We start from the raw sequence: 22,948 nt of genomic DNA, 5'->3' as shown, positions 1-22,948 counted from the left end.
AGTGTAGCCTACTTTGTACAAATTCGCTGATTTCAGATCAGTAACTACTGTTTCAAATGCTATTAATGTTCGTGCAGCTTCAGGGTGGGGACACTGACTCTGGGTCGGGCGTGAGCAGGGGGGTATAATCCGTGTCACACTGAATAATCACCGAAACTCCATACACAAGTTCCACATTGTTTACAAGTCCAGTAATTTCCCGCACCGAACCATTGTTAACGAGAGTATTATTATTTATGAACTGACAATAAACACGTCCTGTATGGCAATGGGGAAGTTAGATTAAATTTCCCTGAATTAGTCAGTTTAGAAAAGGTGTTCTTTTTAGCTTCGGGTTCCCGACCGGGATATTCTCACTGATACTTGCAAAGATGGCTGCTGCCTGGACTTCATGAAATAGAAAGCATTGTGATGACTTTTCATCATCTCTACGAAGAGGTGTGGAAAACAAATTCTGCAGCTGTAATATTGCAGATAACCATTCAGAATAGTCCATCGGATTGCTCTGTTTCGTTCCAGGATGTTTGCGAAACCGTTCCGTGTCAAATCCAACACGGTGATCAAGGGATCTGACAGGTGTGGGGCGCTTATTTATTGTCATTAAGAATTTTAACAGCTAAATAAAAACAAAAACAATTATATCACAACCAATAAGGATAGGGAATATTATTCTATGCATCAGGCGAAGATGGCTGGCTTGCCAAAACAGTAAATGTATGTCAACAACAGCAAGGGCCGTACACGGCAGTTTATTAGACAGCCGGCTAACCAGTTTAGTCTAACGAAAAACAGTGTTTTGTTTATGGGTAGTTTCAGATGGTACACCGTTAGATCTGAAACCACAATGGATATCAGAGTTGAGGAGTTCAGTTTGATTAATTCCTTTCACTTTGATGTAAACTCAGCGAGCCAGCTTTCTCTGTGTGCTGTTCCAACTAGTGTAACTAACAGTAATGTGAATTAGCCTCACTGCTGTGGCTGCTACTGTTGTGCTGTTGGTAAAACTGGCATATGTAGTGTTTGCTGTTATTATTATTATTATTATTATTACAGGAGGAAGCTCAAAACAGATGTCTCAAATGCCTTCCCCGCGCTTTCGGCAGAAGACATTAATGAACTTGTCCCGAGCAAGGAAGAGCTGAATGTGGTCAAGATATACGCACACAAAGGAGATGCTGTCACTTTGTACGTCCTTCACAAAAACCCAATGTTTTTCGAAGTGGAAAAGCAGCTTTACCCCACAGGTATTTTGGCAACGAAGTTGAACTGTTTTGTTTTCGATACACTAGACGACAGCTCTGAGGGACGGATTTTTAAAAAAATGTCCTCTTGTTTCCACAGTATACACGCTTTGGCGGCATCCGGATCTCTTGCAAACCTTCATAACATGGCCCGCAGTTCTGCAGAAATTAGCAGGAGGAGCGGGTAAGGTGTCACATTTTGAGACATCATTTCACTAATGCCCACATTACTGCTACTAATCACAGCAGGTTTTAGGATTGTGTTGACAGCCACTCGGTTGGGAAGATTGCTGTAATGGCTATCTTTTTGATCAACAAATGAAGCCTTCAAAACTTGAACCAAAGTGAAACCACATCATCTTATATTTGTACTATCCCATTAGATTTGGAAGAGGGGCACACAACTTCTTATATTAAACAAACATACTTATAGGCCCTCATTGAGTATTGCCTACATACAGTAGGCCATCATTGTAAAACATAACTACAGACAGGGCTAGTGTCATTATAGTAATGAAGATACCTTCCCGTGCGCTATAATGACACTGAATGCGCTGAAGTCCCTTCCTGTTGTCTGTTTGTGTTGCAGACCTCATGTTGCCAGGAGTGGTGGTTCCAACCACGGGACTACCACAGGTCAAAAAAGGGGAGCGCTGCTCTGTTTCCATGGTGAAAAACAGGTGATCCTAAGTCTCCCGCTGTGTTTGTCTGCTTCTGCACTTCGGTCCTGAGTGAAGCCTTGTGTTCTGAACTGTGTTACCACCCTGAGTGCGCTTATACATGACCACCTGTTTCGGTTTCACTCAGGGCACCCGTCGCCGTGGGAACCGCCACCATGTCCACCTCGGATATGTGTGAACTTGGCATGAAAGGGAGGGGCGTGTCCATTCTGCACACCTATATGGACAACCTGTGGTGCGTCCTGGAATATTCTATGAAAACCAGCAATCCTTTCCCCACTCTTACGCTGTCGGTGGTCAGGGTTTAGCAATGGTTTAGCTGCCACTGAGGTCTAGTAGAGGACAGTAGACAGTTTTTGGAGTGCTAGAATATAGGACACAGAGGTATACAGCTTTCTCATCCACACCGAGGCAGTTGGAAAAGTGTTTGCAATTTCACAGGTCAAACAAATATACATTTTTTTGTTGGAGAGAAAAATGTGTTCCTTTCTTAGTCATATTATTTTCTGTTTTTTTGGACCTCTTCTGTTTGGTTGTGCTTTTCTCCCTTTTATGTCCCAAGGATTCTCAGCCATGAAGAATGTAAATATCCCTCCACATAAGCAGTCAATGAATCCAGAAAGACCAAATACAGAATTGCTGACACACACAGAAGTGTGATCAAAGAGTAGAAGAGTACAAAGTTTCAGTGCATTTATGTAACTAGAGTGTGATTAAGACTTTGACTCTCCAAAGCCTGATCTTGAAATGATAAATGTCTCCAATAAGTATCAGGATAACATGTGAGTACAAAGTCCAAAGTCTAACATTTATGATGTCATATCTTCTTACTGTTTTTTTCCTAGGGGGTTTGGGGACAAGACAGGGCCCCCCTCCATCCTGCCTGTGGAGAGCGAGGGGAACGCTGAAGGGGAGATGGAGGGTGAAGAGCAGGACGTCGGGGAGTGTGAAGGGGAACCTGAGGGAGACCCTGAAGGAGACCTGTCCCCGGACCCCCTCTGCCCGAATCTGCAGGAGCTCAGCCTAGCTCCGAAGGAGGGGATAGAAGAGCAGGGGGAGGAGGAAGAAAGGGAGGAGAAGGAGGATCAGGAGTGTGGAGACGAAGATGTGGAAGAGGAGGACAGCAGATCTCCGCAAGGTTAGTCCTGATACTCAGCAGGTCCTGTCTGAACACACTCCTGAGATGCTGTAATGCAGCTTACTGAATGGAGCAAGCAGAGGAGGCGGGCTGTGATGTTTGAAGGTAGTGTTCCAAAGAGTCCCACATAGTACATCACATTACTGTCACTTATCCAGAGTGATGTAACATGTAAAAGAACGCAAGTGCATCCACCAGAGTTATGTGAGCTGTGCCAGAGGTATCGAACGCCATTCCCAGTCCAGCAAATGCAACATCAATACAGCACTAAATGTAGGTTAACTTATGCAACCTAGAACCGGTATATAAATCATAGATATTTAAAAGCTAAAATCCATATAAAACCATTAAACATGCTGTTATAATCCTGAAAAGAGTAATGGGTGTGGGAATAGGGAGGGGGCCAGGATACAGGATGCTAACATGATGTTGCAAGGAGGGGTGAGAACTCATGCACCCATCAGCGCTGTCTTGCTTATTTACCCCCCCCCCTACCGTCACCCTCACCCTCACCCCCCACACACAGAGCAGATGGATGCCCTGCTCCTCCAGTGCTTCCTGCACGCCCTGAAGAGTAAGGTGAAGAAATCAGAGCTCCCCCTGCTGACTAGCACCTTCCTGCGCAACCACATGATCACCTGCTGGTACAGTACCCTGCCCCCCGCCCTGTTCTGTGATTGGCCGGTTTAGTCATCTCCTGACCCCTTCAGTTCTGATAGGACCGGGCTTCCCAACCCAGTCGGCGCCAATTCAGATTCAGGAAATCAAGTTAGGGGAATTATCTGCGTAATGAACTGCTTTAAGCAATGAAGTAACAGTGAAAGCCAGCCGACCCTGTGACTACCAAGGACCAGGATTAGGGGCCATTATACAGCCAATCATTCATAGAAGAAGGTTACCATATGTAACTTACAAAAGCAGTGCCACACCTGGGGTTTGAACCTGCAACACATATAATACATCCAGTTTCCTGATCTGAATGCCTCACTGCATCATGTAAAAACAGTCAGAAATCATCCCATTTTATTTTCTGTGCATTTTCTTTTTTGCAGTCCTAGCGGGAAACAGTTGGACCTCAAGAAATCCAGTTACAAAAAGGTACAGCAGCCAGTTCCTTGCAGCACAACACTTACCACACCAAACTGTGACCTACGGCTTTTATCTGTGAAGACCTCATGATGAGTCTGCTGGGTTTGTTAAGTGTTTATCTTCTAGGTGTGTCCAAACAGTAGCACATAGTGTTTCATTTTCTCTTTCTCTCTCTCTTGCTCTCTCTGTCTCATACATATATAAATTTATATATTTTTATCTTCCAGCTCTCAAAGTTTCTGCAGTGTATGCAGCAGCAACACCACTTGCTAAAGGTGAAGGAGCTCAGCAAAGGGGTGGAGAGTATTGTGGAGGTGGCCTGGAAACACCCAGAGTAAGTCTTGTTTACTTTTTCACCAAACTCCTCCATCCCAACACCCCCTGTAAAATCTGTTGATGATTGCAAAATCTCAATTTGTTTTGCAATTGTACTGTGCCTCAGGTCCCCCATGCATTACCCTCCTCTGCCTGCAGGCTGCGCTCTTTTTCTCCACCAGAGGATAGTCCAAAGGAGGAAGATCCTACAGAGAGCAATGGGGAGTCTGACCATCCATACCACCCTCCAGAAATCATCGCCCTCTACTCCGTCTCTGCCCGGCTCCAGCCTCTCTTTGAGGATTCCCAGAAGAGGTGTGCTATCTGTTGCCCCCTGCTGTCTGGGGGCGGGACTGTAGGCAGGAGTGCAGACTGCTGATGTCCTGCATTTTTTCTCTGCCACAGGAAGGGGGCAGTGCTCTCTGCAGGCGAGGTGAGGACCATCATCACAGAGTATGTGAAGAAGAATGAGCTGGTCGATGAGATAAACAAGAAGTAAGTTTATATAACACAGTGTGTGGCCGTGTATTCATGCACCCTCCTGACCTGGGTCAGATAAGTATTTGAAATGCTTTTTTAAGACTCCAATACAATTTCCAAATCAGTGATAATTTTCAAGAAAACACTTTTCTTACCAAAATGAAGAATTAACAAGCATCAGGATCTAAAACGAAGTTGGAACTGTGAGCAGGTTCCCACACAGAAAAGTAGGAGGGGTGTCACACGCTGTTTCTACATTCCAATGAAAAGGGCATGCACACTATGGCTACATATTAAAAGAAATACAAGTGCAGTGGTGGATCTATTTAGAGGTTCTCAAACTATATGTACTGGAGGGTCCTGAGAAGATTATCCTTCCTCAGATGTTCATACAAAGGCAAACACTGCACTGATTAGCATACATGCTGAGATGTGTATAGTATATAGTATATATATTTAATGACATACAATACATTTCCAAAAGTATTTGGACGCCTGAACAACACCCGTGTGTACTTGTTGAACATTCCAAAACCATGGATTGGACCCCCTTCCTTTGTGACTAGAACAGTCTGGGAAGACTTTCCAGTAGATTTTGGAACATGGCTGCGGGGATTCACTTCCATTCAGCCACAAGAGCATTAATGAGGTTGGACATTGATGATGGACGTAAGGCCTGGCTCGCAGTCAGCTTTCCAGTTCATTCCATATGTGTTTGATGGGGTTGAGGTCAGGGCTCTGTACAGACCAGTCAAGGTCTTCCACACCAAACTCAGCAAACCATTTCTTTATGGACCTAGTTTTGTGCACAGAGGCATTGTCATGCTGAAACAGGAAAGGGCCTTCCCCAAACTGTTGCCACAAAGTTGGAAGCGCATAATTCTCTAAAATGTCATTGTATGCTGTAGCATTAAGATTTCCCTTCACTGGAACAAAGGGGCCTGACCCCCTGACCCAAACCATGAAAACCATTATTCTTCCGCCACCAAAATTTACAGTTGGCACTATGCGTTCTGCCAAACCCAGATCCGTCTGTCAGACTGCCTGATAGTGAAGCGTGATTCATCCCCTCCACAGAACGCGCTTCCACTGCTCCAGAATCCAGTGGCGGTGTGCTTTACACCACTCCAGCCGACGCTTGGCATTGCGCAAGGTGATCTTAGGCTTGTGTACGGCTGCTTGGCCATGAAAACCCACTAAATTAAGCTCTTGATGGACAGTTGGACGGAGTGTAGCACAGTGGGTAAGGAACTGGGCTTGTAACCGAAAGGTCGCAGGTTCGATTCCCAGGTTAGGACACTGCCGTTGTACCCTTGAGCAAGGTACTTAACCGAAATTGCTTCAGTATGTATCCAGCTGTTTAAATGGATACAATGTAAAAAATGCCATGTAAAAGTTGTGTAAGTCGCTCTGGATAAGAGCGTCTGCTAAATGCCTGTAAGGTAATGTAATGTAATGTAACAGTTCTTTTGCTGATGTTTCCAGAGGTAGTTTGAAACTCTGTAGTGACTTATGCAACCGAGGACATGATTTTTACGTGATACAAACTTCAGCACCCTCTGTCCTGTTCTGTAAGCTTGTGTGGGCTACCGCTTTGCGGCTGAGCTGGCAGTGCCACGTTTAAAGTCACTGAACACTTTGGCTACGACCCATTCTACTGCCAATGTTTGTTTGCGTGACTGTATGCTTGATTTTATGCACCTGTTAGCAATGGGTGTGGCTGGAATAGCCAAAACCACTAATTAGAAGGGGCGTCCACATACTTTTGGAATGTAGTATATTTGAGCATATGGCGTCGCATTGTATTAAGGGGTGAGTCAGAATTGGGTCAAAGGCTTATCATTTCCATTTACATGTGGAAATTTAGTAGATGTCCTTACCCCCTTAGAAATGCGCACAGAGAACTCGGGAGTAATGGTGCAGAGTTAGGCGTCACGCTTGATAGCATAATGGTAACATTACACTTAACTGCAGTAGTAGTGTTTTATCCCATTCAGAGATGCTGTAAGGTTTGGATGGGGCTCTTTAAATGAGAAGCCCCAGGTATTGTGAGATCCTGCTGGTAACTGATCGCCTGCCGTGACCCACACTGCAGACGCGCCGACCGCAGCGATCAGTGCTGAATATTCAGAGGATCAGTGTGGGATTTGTGGTCATCTGTAGTGCTCCAAGGAAGTGCCCACCAGTGCTATTCATCCACTCTCCGTTTCCATCGTGCAGATTTTACTGACAGGGTCTCCTTTACACCCTCCCCAGCTATGTCACCATCAATCCCACACTCTGTGACTGCCTGCTGGAGAAGCCGGAGTACCACGAGGTGGACACACTCAAGTGGGACGATCTGTTTGCCAGGTAGCGTGGGGGGTGTATTTGGACCACATCTCTCTCAGTGTAGGGCTTTGCAAGCGACCATTTGCTCTTAATTTAGCAACATGACTTTAAGCGTTCATAAAAATCATTGTATCATTTTGACAGGGATTGAAAATAAAACACGAAAAGTTCATTAATAAATTGGTTACTCTTTTTAAATGAGACCCAGGCACCTGTCCATGTCTCGCGTCCTGTGACTGATGAGAAACATCACATGGTGTACCTGACTGCATAATGAAACTTACTCGGTCAACTCCCCTTATGGTGAAGTACAACAGCGCCCTCTTGTGTCCATAGGACTCTGGACAGAATGCAACACTGCCACCAGCTGGTGTTTCCAGGGCGGCAGCCAATCATTAAAAAGGGTCACCTCGAACCCATTGACCTCTCTGTGGCCTCCAGGGGCTCAAACAAGAAGGTAAACCTTCACCATCGTCTCATTACATCACCACATCAACTTTTCACCTGATATTAATCAAACAAGCATCACCAAGCTTCTGCACTAGCAATCAACACTGACAGTCACCAAACTCACAAATTTACTCACAAATGTTCCTCCATGTTTGTGTGGGAAACCTGAAGTAAGGTTTGTTTTATATAATATCTCATACAGGTAATGACACACATCGGTAACTGCTTCTGTTACAATACCTCTCAATCTTTCTGCATGTGTGTATTTATGCATGTGCACCGGCCTCTGTGTGCGTGTTAATGCGTGTGCCTGCATACACACGTATAGATGTGTTCATAAAGCTTGTGTGTGTTCCTCTTCCCACAGGTGACTCTCATTAAGAACCTGGAGCTGTACGGTCTGGACCCTGCAGCCATCGCGGGGGTTCTGCAGCACCGGGTCCAGGCCAGTACTGTCCTCCATCCCATACCCGGCTCCAAAGACCGCGTTATGATCCAGATCCAAGGGAACCAGGTCCAGCAAGCTGGGAAACTGCTGCTCGGTAGGCCTGCAGACTGTCATACTGCAGTTTAACAATAATAATATAATAATAATAATAATAATATTCAGAAATATAGCTGACTGCCAGAGTTTCTTGTAAGTCTGATGTAGCATCATGTGTGAAATGCATATACACTGAATCGTAAAATTTATTTTACGATTCAGTGCATGTCGTTAATCTTTTAATTAATGTCTTTTATTGAGCAGTGATAGTTCATTTACTTCCCCTCGTCTTGCAGATCAGTACCAAGTTCCACGCAAGTACATTCAAGGACTGGAGAAAGTACAGAAACCAGGCAAGAAGAAATAGAACAAAACATCAGATTCTGTCACCAGCTATTGTATAGACTTGTAAACAAGAAAAAAGCCTGCTAATCCCTACTTCAACAAATAAAGTCTATTTCTCTTTTGCAAATGGCCTTTCATTGGTTAAAATTCTATGCTTTCTATTGATTGATGGTTGAATCTTCATTCTCCAGTGGTCCTGATACAGAACTTTTGTGTTTCTTAGAGGTTTTTATGCACAACATGCATACAAAAATTGATAAATTGACCACATATTAACGTCAGGTGTCATTCCAGTAGTGAATAAATGCCCTTGCAGTACATGTAAAATGAGCATTCACAAGTCTGTAAAATGGATTTATATTTTATTTACTAGCTTTACAGACATTTGTACACATTTATTTCTCAAAAATGATTACATATACGCAGCAGTCAACCACATCTACGCACTGCATCCTGCGGGAAATTACACAAAAATGTTTGGACTGCCTCCAACGCATCCAACCCTGATATATGACAGGATATTTATTTATTTATTTTTTTTTAAAATATAAATGCATTAAAATGAGGGGGGCTGAAGACAGTGCTAATGGACTCTGAAACTCGGAAAACCCTGAAAACCCGGATCCTGGAGTGCCTGAGATGTGTCTGAGTTTAGCTCCATGAGCTTGATTGTAGTCTGATTATCAGTTAATTCTGAGCCTGATTGCAGAGTCTGAATGGTGAATTGATGAGTGGCTGTGGCAGACTGTCTTCAATTAGCCTGATGATTAATTTGTGTTGCTAAGCATTTTGATGGGGGGGGATCTGTGGCAACAGGGTTGCCTACATCATGACTAGGGCACAAACCCCCACATGGTCTGCAGTTGACACACCCACTCTGACTGTCAGGGTGTGTCACGTGTCACATGGTCTGTGTCTGTTTGTGGAGGGACAGCAGGGCTTTGAAGGCCAGGGTCCCATGCAGGGAAGGATGAATCGTGGAGAGGTGTCATTTTGGGTGAGGAGTAAAATCCTTTTCTGGATTAAAAATAAGTATTTTACACTTCACCATTTTTGACAACTCTTTATACACATGCTCCTAACAGTGAGAAGTGTATGCGCTTGTTGGGTTGTGTGAGGTGGGGTGCTTATAATTTGTACTTGGAAACATTTAACCTCATGAAGTATGCAGAAGTACACTCTACAGTACCATTTGTTCAGCTGATCTCCACAGATTTTTACTCCACCTAAGCAGAGATGTAGAGAATGGAGAAACTTTCTACCTGGTGTTTGTCAGCTCAGTATAAAATGGTTTGCCACCTCCAGTTACTGTCTGTTTAAGTCAGAAAGAGAGAAGCACAAAGTACCTCTGTACTCACCTTCTGTTATGGTCTGACTAAGTCAGAAAGAGAGAAGCACAAATGCTTCTGTACTCACTTCTCTATTGAGAGGGCCAAGCCCAGAGGAACTCCTGTTTAAGCATTCATACAACACCTAGTAGGAGGAAGAGCTTCTCACTTGTGAAACACTGCAGTTATCACCCACATCCACTGACTTTCTGTTTAGATAAATCTCCAATTCACTGATTAAACTTCGATTAAGAGGGTGAATAACCTGCTTGGCATCTAATTATGCTGTGGAATACAGAAATGGTGTTTGTACAGAGAAAAAGGCGCCATTTTGCCCTCAGAGAAAAAACAGGGCCACTTTACAAATGGAAGGCAGCAGGTGAGGAACAGTGTGGGATGTCTGAATGAAGTCAGCTTCAGTAAGATGAGAGAGATCTGTTCACAACATCAGTACTTCATGCTATGAGTCTGGAAATAAATTGAAACTCAGTCAGGGCTACGGTGTGGCACATACTGTTAAGGCACTGCATGGGATCGAGAAACTGCCTATGGCTTGCAGGCCAAGGGAAATTCATAATTGCATGTAGCATCTTATCGCTCACTAGCGACCCCTGCTGGATAATCAAGAGACAGGTTGCACATGAATTGTCTTCCTCTGACTCGTGTCTGTGCGAGCCTGACGTATGTGAAGAGGCAGTGCTCAGCATCGTGTGCTTTGGAGGAGAGCAAATGCTTATATGCACTCTCAGATGAGTGGTAAAGGTTGCTGCAATGAATGCTGATGATGAATATGATTTGGAATTCCAAATTGGGACAAAAGGAGGGGATTAAAAATACAAAAAAGAATCACAGCCCAGTTTGTAGATTTACGTTCATGTCACAAGGACTCTTTCTCCAAAAACCTCTATCTGACAGTTAGGAAATGCTCACAAATCCAAAATCCCCCCACCCTGAGCTCTGCAAACCTGAACACAGCAAATTGCCCCAGCTGTGTGCTTGTGCCCTGGTTTAGCTTTTATTATCCATATCAGCTAACTCCAACATGGCAAAAAATACCATTTTAATTGACTTCCACTTATACCTCAGATCTCTGAAAGATGGGCGCTGACTTGCCACACAGACTGACATATGAGGCATGCTGTGGTCTCTTACACAAACTCCATTGTGGAAATCGATTAAAGCCGGAGAGACATGCCCCTCCTATATCTTGGCCCTGCCCCAGCAGTAGTGTGCAGCCTCATCCACCGAGAGGGGCGGGGCTTTTCTTAGATTGTCCTGAGCACACCTTTCCATCCCCCATTGGTTGTTTGTGCATCTTTGGCCCGCCCCCCAGCAGTAGTTTTGGCCTTTATCCACAGAGAGGGGCAGGGATTGGTGGAGAGTGTCCTGAACACAGCCGAATCCCCACATTGGCCTGTTTTGTGGGCGGGGCTCTTGGGCTGTGGGTGTGGCTCTACCCGGGCTTGCCCTGTGCCTCCTGCAGCACCTGGCACAGCTTCTCCCGGTACTGCTTGTACCGGCGCTCCACCTGCCTCACCCGTAGCTCCTCCTCCTTCGTCAGGATCGTCAGGAAGTTCTGCAGCTCAGGGACTGAGAACGCATACCACTAAGGGGAGGGGGAGGGGGAGGAGATGAAGAAAGCGTCACTCATTACTGCCCCTCCAATCAGTGTATCCCTGCTACTGCACAGCATCTCACGGGAGCAGTGCGTTCTACTGAAGTGGTCATTGCACACATACTTTGTACCATGAATTGCATCAACTGGCATTCTTTCTGACATTATACATAAACAGCACTTTTGAGAATTTTCAGTCCTTCTGCACGGTCGTCACACCATGAGATCACTTTACTAAACCGATTTACTAAACAGTATTATGGAAGAACCACAGTGTATTAATTATTTATTATTAATAACACAATCCAGAGTTTACCACTACGTGTACCACTCAGTCATCATGGCTGGATACAGCAAGAGCGTTTGATAAAAAATGCAACAGCATTCTTGTGGTATTACTGAATCAGGGAATGGCAGAATCATCGTGCTGTACCAAAATCTGATCAGATGTAGGAGACTATACCTACATTTGCCAAGTTGTCAAATGATTGATTTCTGCAACTTAGTTATTACCTCATACTAAAGTAAAAAAGGCACTGCATGTGAGTGTTTGTCTGCATGCTACAAACGGTAAAGGAGAGAGACTGCGGACAGGACTGTTTGTAAGCACTGACCTCCACACCTGCCGCGTCATTCTCTCTCAGCTCGAACGTCAACGGCTTTGAATCAGGCTCAGGCTGCGCCCCCTTCCGCAGACAAAGGGGATGCTCTGACAGGGACAGCTTCTGGAGAACATCTGATGGAGAAACATAGCAACCTGAGAACAGGGGAGGCATGGCATTCAGCCAATCCAGGCTCATCTCTTCACCTTTTTACACTGTTTCGAGCACTCTGTCAGTCCTTCCATACCTTAAGGATCAAGTTCACGTATAAACACAAACATACATGTGCATGTGTGTGCGTACGCACACACACACACACACACACACACACACACAAATTCTACTCTTTTTCATGATGCTGATGATGGTGAAGACATCACACAACAGCGCCTCACCCTGGCCGTCGCGGTGCGTCTGGCGGTAAAGGGTGAACCTGGAGGGGTCGTTCTGCGCGCTGAATTTTCCCAGCAGGCCTTGAATGACCTCTTGGACTGTAGTGCTGCTGCTCACATGAATTCGCTTGACCTCCTCGGCCTGAAGTTTGGAGACAGCGCTGCTGTCTGAGCTCCCACCATCCGTCTCCACGGAGATAGGCCTCCGTAGCTTTAGGTGGACCTCAATAATACCATTGTGAGGGCCATCTGTACCCTGCAGTCAGAGACAGAGAGATAGAGAGAGAGAGTGCGAGGGAGTGAAAGTGAGAATGAGAGCAAGAAGCAGGAGAGACAGGAAGAGAGAAGGAGAGAGAAAGAGGGAGAGAAAATGTGAATTAGAATGAGAAAGGGGGGAGAGAGAAGCTTGGGATGATAATTGATTATAAAGAAAAGAAAAGTGCACTCTTGAAATGAAAGGCAGGATGCCCAGTGCATTAACTACAAATATAAGTTAGCAATGTTATGTTCTTAAGGAAGCGATTTCAGTGAGTGCTGATGGATTTATGCTAAGAAGAAAGACTGATGTGACAGAGCAGTGGGATTCTGGGACTCAAAGAGCATGTGCTATGCTAATGGCTGTGAATCAGATGAATCTACTGCAGTGCAGTCTGCCAAAAGTAACACTTCTTACAATGTTGATGCGTCTTCCATATTGTCTTGATGGAGTTTGCCATTATGACCTTGACCATCAGTCATGGAGTTTCATCATGCCTAAATAATTTTTAAAAGTTTTTTTTATCTGCTCCCAAATCACTGTTAGATCAGGAGGTTAACAAATCAAAACTGCCAAGACCACAAAGCACACCTCCCACCACCAAATCAGTCAACAAAGGCCGCCATTTCACGTGTGAAAGGAGGGTGCAGGAGAAACTTCAAACGGCTGTTTTGGTTTCCTGTCTGAATGCTTACTCTGGGGAGGAGGGGCTGAAGAGTCTTTCTCTTCTTAAAAACAAACAAACACAGCACCGCAGGCTGTACCAGACCTCATAGCTTCAGCGTCCAGTGCTCAGCCTTTCTGCTGCTATTTGATGGTGGGTAAGGTGGGTAATACTGTTCAACCAAGAGGTCTGGCGATTCAAATTCTCAAGCTTTGTCTGTTACTCTTTTCATGTGCGGGCATGCACTTCTATATGAGCAAGGATTCTAGAAGATTCTTCAGATATTACTTTTCCTAGCACCAAGAGTTTGGAATTAGGGGGGACGGCTGTGAGGATTAACAGTCTTGTTCTCTATTCACCACAATGACTGCAGAAGAATCTCAAGGTTGAGCTTCAGAAGACACAGAGGAACCAGAAGATACAGTGTGGCCACCAGACTCCAGAAATCAGAAAATCAGCATTTGTTCCTTTTTAGCTTTTTTGGAGGATTAACATTTTTTGTAATGTACCAAGAGGGGGAGGGGTGTGATCCAGTAGGAATTTTGTTGATCAGAGCAAAGTGTTCAGGAAGCAAATTCAATGCTTTGCAAAACCTGTTTATTCCTCAGTCAGCACAACGGAAACCCTTTCCCTTTGATTAGATCTATTATCTGTGAGATCCAGTGAGCTGTCCATTACCAAGACCAGCACTTCCTGTGTAAATGACTGCTTTGAGGAGGGAGACATCAGACAACACAGAGAGAGGAGGTAATGTGAGATTAAAAAGGAAGAGGAAATCTAATTTCTATGAAATTTTATTGGGCTTAATGAAGCTGAATCACTTTCATTTGGAGCTCTGTGCTTGATCCCCATCACCCCTTTCCTCTGCTAAAATGCACATTACTGAAAAATATGTGACTGCAGCCATTTGAGTCTAAGTCAGGCTTTCTATAAATAAATAAAAAAACTCCATTGATCTCTTTATGACATAAAGCACGGTCCCTGAAGGTGGGGTGTTTTTATTATGACGCTGGGGTGTTTTTGCTGCACATGAAGTGCAAAGCTGTGCTTTAATGTCAGTGTCACTGTCTCCACTGGTTTCATTTTGGGGGGTGGGGGGGAAGACAGGGAGAGTGCGGATGTGTCAGTGGTTTGTGCCCAATCTCTTCCAATCAACCATTTAGCGTGCTGAGGAATGTCGGTGTAGTCTGAGGACCCAGTTTGACGAAAAGGGGACCCACCCAAAGGACAGGAAATGGGCAAACATCTGCCTGAGGCTCATTTAGGCGCTCCAAACGTGCTCCTCCAGAGATCTCAACTGAAGATTTCTGCTGCTGCTGCTTTCATCAGCGACTGCACAGCACCCACCAACTTTCCAGCCAAAACCACAAACCCCAGTGGGTTCAGGAAGGCCAAGCACTTCCAGTTCAAAGGTCATGTGTCAACTTGGGGGATGTCACTTCAGAAAGACAGTTTCTGTCCTGTCCTCTGAACAGAAGATTTTAACTGCAGAGGAAATTTAAGACTGCTGATCTGGAAGCAATTTCATAGTCCTAGTATATTTACAGCAGAGATCACTGTGATGGATAGCAAAACTTACAGGTGGACCAGTCAGCCATCTATATAAGACTATAAACTCTCTAAAATTAGATTTACGATACAGTAGGTTAACTCATGTTGCACACAAGATTGTGCTGATCATGGAGGCACGAACAAGACAGGAAACTGCTCACAATTACAACGCTGATAGAGTGCTGCGCGACCAAAAAAAAACAAAAACAAAAACATTCCCCTAGACCAAAAATGAAGCCATCAAATTAGTCACACGAGAACAGAGGGGAAAACTAATTTTAAAAAAGTTTCAAAACCTGATTAAAAGGCACAGCTAGCATCTGTTCAACTGCAATACATTTCCCCAAGAGGGTGCCTCCAGCACATTTACATGCTAACCACCAAAAAAAGTGTCATTCCTCCATGTTTACAATCAAACACTTTTCAAACAAACAACTCTGCAGAATATTTAAGTGTCACATCAATGCCACTGGCCTTGCATGGTCTGAAATATATTGTATTTCTCAATACCTCACAGCTAGCCAAATATGTCATTTAAATCATGCAAGAATACATTTTTTCATTTTAAAATATGAAGCTTGCTGACATACAGGAGCATACATTTTAGGTCTGTCTCACATAAATATACAATATATGTATGTATGTTATGATCAGTTATATTCATCAGTAAAGTTGTATCAGCAAAATTCTCAGTTTTCAGTCAAATTCAAAGGTTTGCCTTGTTGAGAAAATCAATCTTTTTGTGTTTTAGCCTGTAATTAATTCTGGAAAAGGAGGAAGGTAATTAACTAAACTATCATGTACAATTTTCTCTTGTGAAAACAAAGTGGTGTGTGTTCTTCCGCATGTCAAACCCCAGAGAGGAAGACAGACGGCGGTGGGAGGGGGAGGGGGGGTGGTGGTGTCTGTGATGGTTTTTGGCGCATGCACATGCACACACACACAAACACACACATGCACACGCGCACACACAACCCAAATCTGAATCTCTGTCCACGTCTCCTCCTCAGCCTGTTCGGTCTCACTCATTCAGAACCACAGCAGCGTCACATTATCGCGGAACGCTAGCAGAACATGAGCACAGAGCGTTACCGCTGACAGGGGCATGTGGTCTGAGGAAAAACAAACGTGTCTCACCGCGCATGTTTTTCTACCGGCTGTACAGTTCTGACGCACAACTTTTTGCCCCACTTGAATCTAGCGGCCTTCGCCTCCACCATTTTGATTTTTCTGTGATGTGTGCCCTTCAGTAGATCAAAGCGGCAGGTGAATTGCTTATCAGTGCTGTGGAGGTGGGGAGTGTTGACGACCAGAAATTATTTGGAAAATACAGCACAAAACAGAAAACCTTTTCTCACCTTGTATGCCTCATGGTAGACTGAGGAGAATGCAGACGTGACACTCGAGTTTAGTTCAATCAGGTCAGGGAATGGATCGTAATTCAATTCATGAATTTAAAAATGCATTTTTCAGTTAATTCACTGAATTCTATCTAGCTTATATCTTGGCCTAATTGAATTGAAATTGGCCCCAACCATGGGCGATATATCTTGAAGGTTGAGAGAAGTCACTGATATGGGCTGTCTCTCGGTCACTGTGCGAAACACCAGTTAAGACAGTTCCCCGGAACACAGCCGGCAGACTTACTAGAGGAGCCACAATCATTCTTGCTGAAATGGCTCCAGGAAGGTTTGTGTGAGCAGAAAGCAGATTGCTCAAGGCTGTTGCATTATAACACCCTCGCCATCACATCCTGTTTCATTACATTACATTTCGGCTTTAAGCAAACTACACTATTTACATACAATGCATTTATACAGCTGAATACTGACGGAATCGACTAAGATTCGCTGGTTGCTCAAGTGTACAACGACATTGTATACACAACTACAACTAAGAGTGTACTACACAGCCAACTCCTGTTTAAACTCTGCCTTGCCGCGTAGAGTGAATCTAACACCTCAGATTCCAACATTAACAAGCATTGCTGATCAACATTTAACGGTATCAGCAGCAGAGCGGATGCATTCTTTCGAATGACACACTCCAGCACATTAATACATTCAGCGCTCTGCCTTCTCGGACTCTCTCTGAACATGCTACAAAGTCAGCTCAGAGTGATCAGCAGGACACCATGTTCCCCAGACACGAGGCTAAAGACGGCGTAGGAGACACACTGAGCAGATAATCTGCAGATAACAGTTTTCAGAAACTTTCCATCAGCCAAGTAACTTTCCCTGATGACCATGACCGCAGGGATGACCGCTCACTGATCACAGACGGACCGTTTACTGGCTCCTGACCCACCACTGGCTGGCTGCCGGTTGAAAACAGGCCCACCGTGGGCACTTTTGATCACTACCTTGGTCTCCTGCTGTTGTGCCTGGTGGAAGAAGGAACTTTTGGCGGTGAAAAAGGCGAAGTCGTCGCTCTCCTCGTCCTGGCTGCAGTATCCGCTGCTCATGCTGATACTTCCCTTCATGGAGGCCTGGTCTTCGGTCTTCGGTTTGGGGGGGAGGGGTGGGGGGTCAGGGTGTGGGTGAAGTAGCAGCACTATTCCTCTCAGGAGTCAGTAGTTCTCATGGCGCAGGTGTCAGGACGTCCCAGAGAAAAAGGATGGGGCGCGGCAGGTTCCGTCTCTCTCCGCTTTGCGATACGTAGCCTTCACACCCACACATTAGCCACACCAGGCAGGTGTATGAGTTACGCTGCAGTCCAACCTTCCTCCTATGAGAGCGGCGCTTCCGCTATTGCACCTGCGTCTGACACTTTCAACGGGACTTCCGGTTGCTCTCTCTATGTCTTCTCTTTCCCCTCTTTTTCTCTCTCTCTCTCTCTTTCTCTCTCTCTGTCTTTCCCTGTTTTGCACTCAGTCTCAGCTACAGCCTGACTCTTCCTCCTTCTTTCACGGCTGCAGAGTGAAGCATACCGGTGCCCGCGCTCTCGCCTGTTCCGTCTCTGTGGTGTGTCTGCTTCTGAGTTCACAGCGAGCGTGAGCACAGGCCCCTCCCCCTTTTATCTCTTTCCTGCATGTAACTGCTCTCAGCCCCAGCCAAAGCCACTTCCTCTATGAAAGAGGGAGTGAGAATGCACATCTACGAGAGAGAGAGAAGATCTCTTCGCACACAATCTGCATGTCCTTTCACAGTTACCACTGTGCATAAGACCATGTAGAATCATGTAAATACATTAATGTAAAACCATTTTTAAATAACCGCATTCAGGTGAGCTACTGCCCCCATCTGATTTATAAAAATTATTTTAATTTTAATAGGCTCAATCTACAGTTTTGGTATATAGAAGCCTCTGTCAAGGCACCTTGTAATTACTGGCCAAAATAATAAATAAAGAAAGGGGGGAACTACTAAAGTGTCTAGTTGTTCCAGATGGAGGGACAACTGCATGAAGGTGTTCTGCAAGATCACGATAAACATCACTAAGGACTGGCCTATTGTGAGCCATCATGTGCAAGTGCAGTGATGTTATCACACACCAGAGGGCGCTCATAAATCAGAGCGATATACATTACACACATTTCAGCATTTAGCATTCTTACCCAGAGCAAATTATTCAGCCTACATTTGTCAACTGAGTCCATGTGTACAATACAGGCAAAAAGTGAAACTGGGCATCAAGATGTGCAGTGTAAACGTAGCCTTAGTTTGTCAATTTAAAATGTGGAGTGCATAAATTATGCAAATAAATGCAATCAACACACTTTGCAACACTGTGATTTGAATAGCTAGCGAACCCTACCAAAGTCAGCCGTGACAATATGACGCATGACACGGACTGAGCGCAGATCAGACAGCCAATCAAAGCTGCCTTTTAGAGAATGTTTACTGACTCATCAGGCAGCCAATCAGCTCAATTTAAGGCAGGCAGGCAAAGGAACCACAGCTGTTCCTTTGAGAAATACTCCCTCCTGCTATAAGGTTCATTTGCACAGTGAACAGAGTATTAAGTTTGTCAGCAATTTGCTATTTTCTATTAATCCTGCATTTCCGTGTCTCTCTATCACTTGCATGTGCGTGCGCACACACACACACAGACACACACGCAGTGATGATATTTTGATTTCTGATCCGGCGCCTTCCCTTAATAACTTCCTGCCCGACACACAATGCATCTAACCCTGCAGACAGTCCCTTTAAACAAATACTCTCTGTATTGAGGTATATTCTTAAGCTTTGTGAGAATCCCACATGTGCTCTGCAGCGCCCCCTATCCCCTGGCATGTCCTTTGATGCATTTCTGCAGTAGCACAATTTCTCATGTTTCCAGATGCTGTGCAATACATAACTTCTCTGTGACCTTTGAGGAAGACTGTGTCGCTTACCTGGTCATTGACTGAGCATGTCCCTGGGGGCGGGGCGTCCTCTGTCTGTCCATCATTCCAGTTTATATCCTTCTGGACGAGTCCAGGGCATTCCAGAAGACATGGGTAGCTGCTGTCTGGAGGAAATGTGACACAACAGAATGCAACCAATCAGGAGCTGGGAACAGCACACAGAGCACCAATCAGGAATTAGGGACAGTGCACAACAAAACACAACTTGGAAAATACATGCAAAGTACCACACAGGAGACAAAAGCAGGAAGAAAGGACGACTTCACAAATGTAATTTATGTGGATACACAATGTATCAGGGCACATATGTGATTATGGTCAGGTTGTAGGCATGCAAGAATAAGTAAATAGTATGTGGCAAAAAAAGGTTCAGACAGCATCACCCTTTTAAAATATTTATCAAACCATAAGGACAGTAATGTGTTTCGGAGGAAGATTTTTTTCATCAGAGCTCTGACAAAGGAGTCTATTTCAGAAATGCATCAGCCTTCTTCTGGTTCAATAACTATTTTAGAAGAATGTTACTGTCCGAACCATTTTTTATTTGTTTATTTTTCCCCAGATAAGCACCCCCTTTTTGAAAGCCAAAATATTTTTTTTTCCTGTGATGAGCAGTGGCACTATTGATCCAATATAAGTAAATTCCCTTGTAGAATTGCAGGGAAAGAAATAACAGCACTTTGCTGCACCTGTCTCCATCTAGTGGTGCAATCGACACAGTTTACAACTCCCCACAACGCACTGCTAATAAGGAAACTGAGGACAGATACTGACAGACAGTGGTTGAAACACAGATACAGTCTTACCTGAACCTGCAATCTCTGAATTACAAGCCAAACGCACCATTCAATTCTGGTCAATAATTATATACACATTCCTTATACATTTATTTTAAGTCTGAAGTTTGGGTTCTGTATTCAAAATAGCTTTTGAAATATAGGGACTAAATTTAGATCCAAAATGGCTGTACAGATTCTGGACACGTATAAAAAAAGTTACATTTACTAGTTGGCTCGGGTAATTATTCATGCTACACAAATCCACACATGAATAAGAATGATAAAGATTCAACAAAGCAGCAGTCATCATGACTGGGGAGCAGGTCATCCCTGTTCCACGCTCCGCGGAATTTCAGGGGTCTCCCATCCCACAAGCCTTTAGGGGGTTTCCATGGCGATCGGGGCTCGAGTACATTGTTGTAATGACTTCTTCATTCTTTCGTGCCCACGTCACAGACAGGGACAAACGCTCCAGTCTCTATTGTCTCCCTCCCGCGGCATTTCTCTGAATCCCAGCGCTCAGAGCCTCGGCTGCATGTCCCCGGTACAAACAGCAGTCCTGTTCCCTTAAAGCGGTGATCCTCAGGCCTGTCCCACAGAGCCAGTCTGCTGGTTTTGGTTTTTGCCTTAAGATCAGCAACTGATTCAGACCCAAGAGTTAGCCATGTAATCAGCTGCTGTAACTGATCAAGTACTGAGCAACAACAATCAGTAGCCGACCCTGCGGCTCTCCAGGACCAGGACTGGGGACCGCTGCTTTAGAGGACGCATGCCGTTCTGTGTTTCAGACGGCTGGGCAATAACACACACAGCTACTCCTGACCAAAGGGGAGTCTCTCCTACCAGAACAGGTGAGGAGTGAGAATCTCCTACCCAAGCAGGAGAGGGGGTGTGCATCTCCGACCTGAGCAGGTGAGAGGGTGAGGGGGTGTGCATCTCCTACCTGAGCAGGTGAGAGGGTGAGGGGGTGTGCATCTCCTACCTGAGCAGGTGAGAGGGTGAGGGGGTGTGCATCTCCTACCTGAGCAGGTGAGAGGGTGAGGGGGTGTGCATCTCCTATCTGAGCAGGTGAGAGGGTGAGAAGGTGTGTATCTTCTACCTGAGCAGGTGAGAGGGTGAGGGGGTGTGCGTCTCCTATCTGAGCAGGTGAGAGGGTGAGGGGGTGTGCATCTCCTACCTGAGCAGGTGAGAGGGTGAGGGGGTGTGCATCTCCTATCTGAGGAGGTGAGAGGGTGAGGGGGTGTGTGTCTCCTACCTGAGCAGGTGAGAGGGTGAGGGGGTGTGTGTCTCCTATCTGAGGAGGTGAGAGGGTGAGGGGGTGTGCGTCCCCTATCTGAGCAGGTGAGAGGGTGAGGGGGAGTGCGTCTCCTATCTGAGGAGGTGAGAGGGTGAGGGGGTGTGCGTCTCCTATCTGAGCAGTTGAGAGGGTGAGGGGGAGTGCATCTCCTATCTGAGCAGGTGAGAGGGTGAGGGGGTGTGCGTCTCCTATCTGAGCAGGTGAGAGGGTGAGGGGGTGTGTGTCTCCTACCTGAGCAGGTGAGAGGGTGAGGGGGTGTGTCTCCTATCTCAGGAGGTGAGAGGGTGAGGGGGTGTGTCTCCTACCTGAGCAGGTGAGAGGGTGAGGGGGTGTGCATCTCCTACCTGAGCAGGTGAGAGGGTGAGGGGGTGTGCACCTCCTACCTGAGCAGGTGAGAGGGTGAGGGGGAGTGCATCTCCTACCTGAGAGAGTGAGGGAGTAGGACTTGCTGGGCGTGTCAATCAGCTTCAGGTTATCCGACCAGGACCTGGATTTGGGCAGGCGGCGGAAGAGGCGTCCGATCCGTTTGGAGACGGTCCTGAAGCAGTCCATGGGCCGCCCTGGCATGATGCCGGCCGCTATCTGGCTACGGTAACCGGTGCCATGCTGACCAAGCAGCTCCACACTGCCCCTGCCCACCAACGACATGCTGGCGCGGATACGAGTAGCATCCTCACACCATCGTCCCAGCTCTGACACCCTCTCGCCCACACGCTACACAAACACCAAACAACACACGCCACACGCACCACACACATGCACCGCACACACTACCTTCCGTACTGGAACCTACCAAACCATGTTCACTCCTTCCCGCTCTTCTCTTCTCAATCCTGTCCTGACACTTCTCTATTTTTGCTGCTCAGCCTCCCTCTTTCTCCTTGTCGTTTCTACACCTCCTCTCCCTGCCTGAGTGTGCGTCACTCTCTCTTCTGCCTGCAGATTCTCCCGCTCTCACACAGAGCTCCAGCAGCACCACATCACAGCGCAGACGATTACAAATCAGGTCACAAATTCAATGCAAGAAATAATACCAGCAACACATACAGCAGACAGTGGGCATGCTAGTCTACGTCAAGTATCTCTCTCTACGCTCATCTGCCCCTCCCCTCTCTCCCTCCCTCTCTCCCTCTCTCTCTCTCTCCGTCTGCATTCTGTACCCTGGTTTTCCCACAGAACACGGTGTTCAGAGGCAACACAGCACCCACATGCACTCCACATGGCATACTTTCACGCACTTCTTAAAGGCACAAGCGCACAAACCCAAACACCACACAACACACCTGCTTAACAGAAAGCACAACTGAGCAGGCTTCACACTAAAACACACACACACCCTCGTACACTAACACACACACACACATGCAATGTCCTACGCTAGCAGTAGACTGTTGGGTCAGTGGATCCTACTGGATCACAAGGCACCGCTGTGTAGGGAAAACTCTACAGGAGTAGATGTTTCAGATACAAACCACTGTGAGCTTCTGTATTCCCTCATGAATATTCATCATGAGCCAACCAATCAGAGCACTTCAAACTTGACAGCAATGGTGGAATAGC

At 45.7% G+C, this 22,948-nt stretch overlaps 2 protein-coding genes across 5 annotated transcripts; one reads left to right on the top strand and one right to left on the bottom strand.

Annotated features, from left to right (window-relative positions):
* The first annotated feature begins 268 nt into the window (after positions 1-268).
* Positions 269-8,680, top strand: eif2d (eukaryotic translation initiation factor 2D). 2 transcript variants are annotated; one of them, XM_064297992.1, is made up of 15 exons: positions 269-576; positions 1,054-1,244; positions 1,342-1,425; positions 1,831-1,921; positions 2,049-2,156; positions 2,767-3,059; positions 3,586-3,703; positions 4,112-4,157; positions 4,376-4,482; positions 4,623-4,778; positions 4,869-4,958; positions 7,200-7,295; positions 7,611-7,731; positions 8,092-8,266; positions 8,505-8,680. In XM_064297992.1, the coding sequence occupies exons 1-15, from the start codon at positions 521-523 to the stop codon at positions 8,573-8,575; spliced, it is 1,803 nt and encodes a 600-aa protein (XP_064154062.1). In that variant the 5' UTR covers positions 269-520; the 3' UTR covers positions 8,576-8,680. The 2 variants fall into 2 exon arrangements, with proteins under 2 accessions (XP_064154062.1, XP_064154063.1); XM_064297993.1 differs by having other exon boundaries at positions 337-438.
* Positions 8,681-8,898: 218 nt separating this feature from the next.
* On the bottom strand, positions 8,899-22,481 carry LOC135233969 (ras association domain-containing protein 5-like). Of its 3 annotated transcripts, XR_010324001.1 has the most exons (6): positions 21,811-22,481; positions 19,301-19,416; positions 12,494-12,746; positions 12,111-12,232; positions 9,970-11,487; positions 8,899-9,911 (listed from the first exon to the last, which is right to left on the bottom strand). XR_010324001.1 is itself a non-coding variant. In XM_064297995.1 (5 exons), the coding sequence occupies exons 1-5, from the start codon at positions 22,034-22,036 to the stop codon at positions 11,335-11,337; spliced, it is 870 nt and encodes a 289-aa protein (XP_064154065.1). In that variant the 5' UTR covers positions 22,037-22,481; the 3' UTR covers positions 8,899-11,334. The 3 variants fall into 3 exon arrangements, 2 of the variants coding, with proteins under 2 accessions (XP_064154065.1, XP_064154066.1); XM_064297995.1 differs by having other exon boundaries at positions 8,899-11,487; XM_064297996.1 differs by lacking the exons at positions 19,301-19,416; positions 21,811-22,481 and adding an exon at positions 17,324-17,955 and having other exon boundaries at positions 8,899-11,487.
* Between the last annotated feature and the right edge of the window lie 467 nt (positions 22,482-22,948).

The sequence above is a fragment of the Anguilla rostrata genome, chromosome 11 (assembly GCF_018555375.3).
Source record: "Anguilla rostrata isolate EN2019 chromosome 11, ASM1855537v3, whole genome shotgun sequence".
Classification (NCBI taxonomy): domain Eukaryota; kingdom Metazoa; phylum Chordata; class Actinopteri; order Anguilliformes; family Anguillidae; genus Anguilla; species Anguilla rostrata.
The sequence above is the reverse complement of the archived record's forward strand: the minus strand, read 5'-3'. Positions and strand labels throughout refer to the sequence as shown.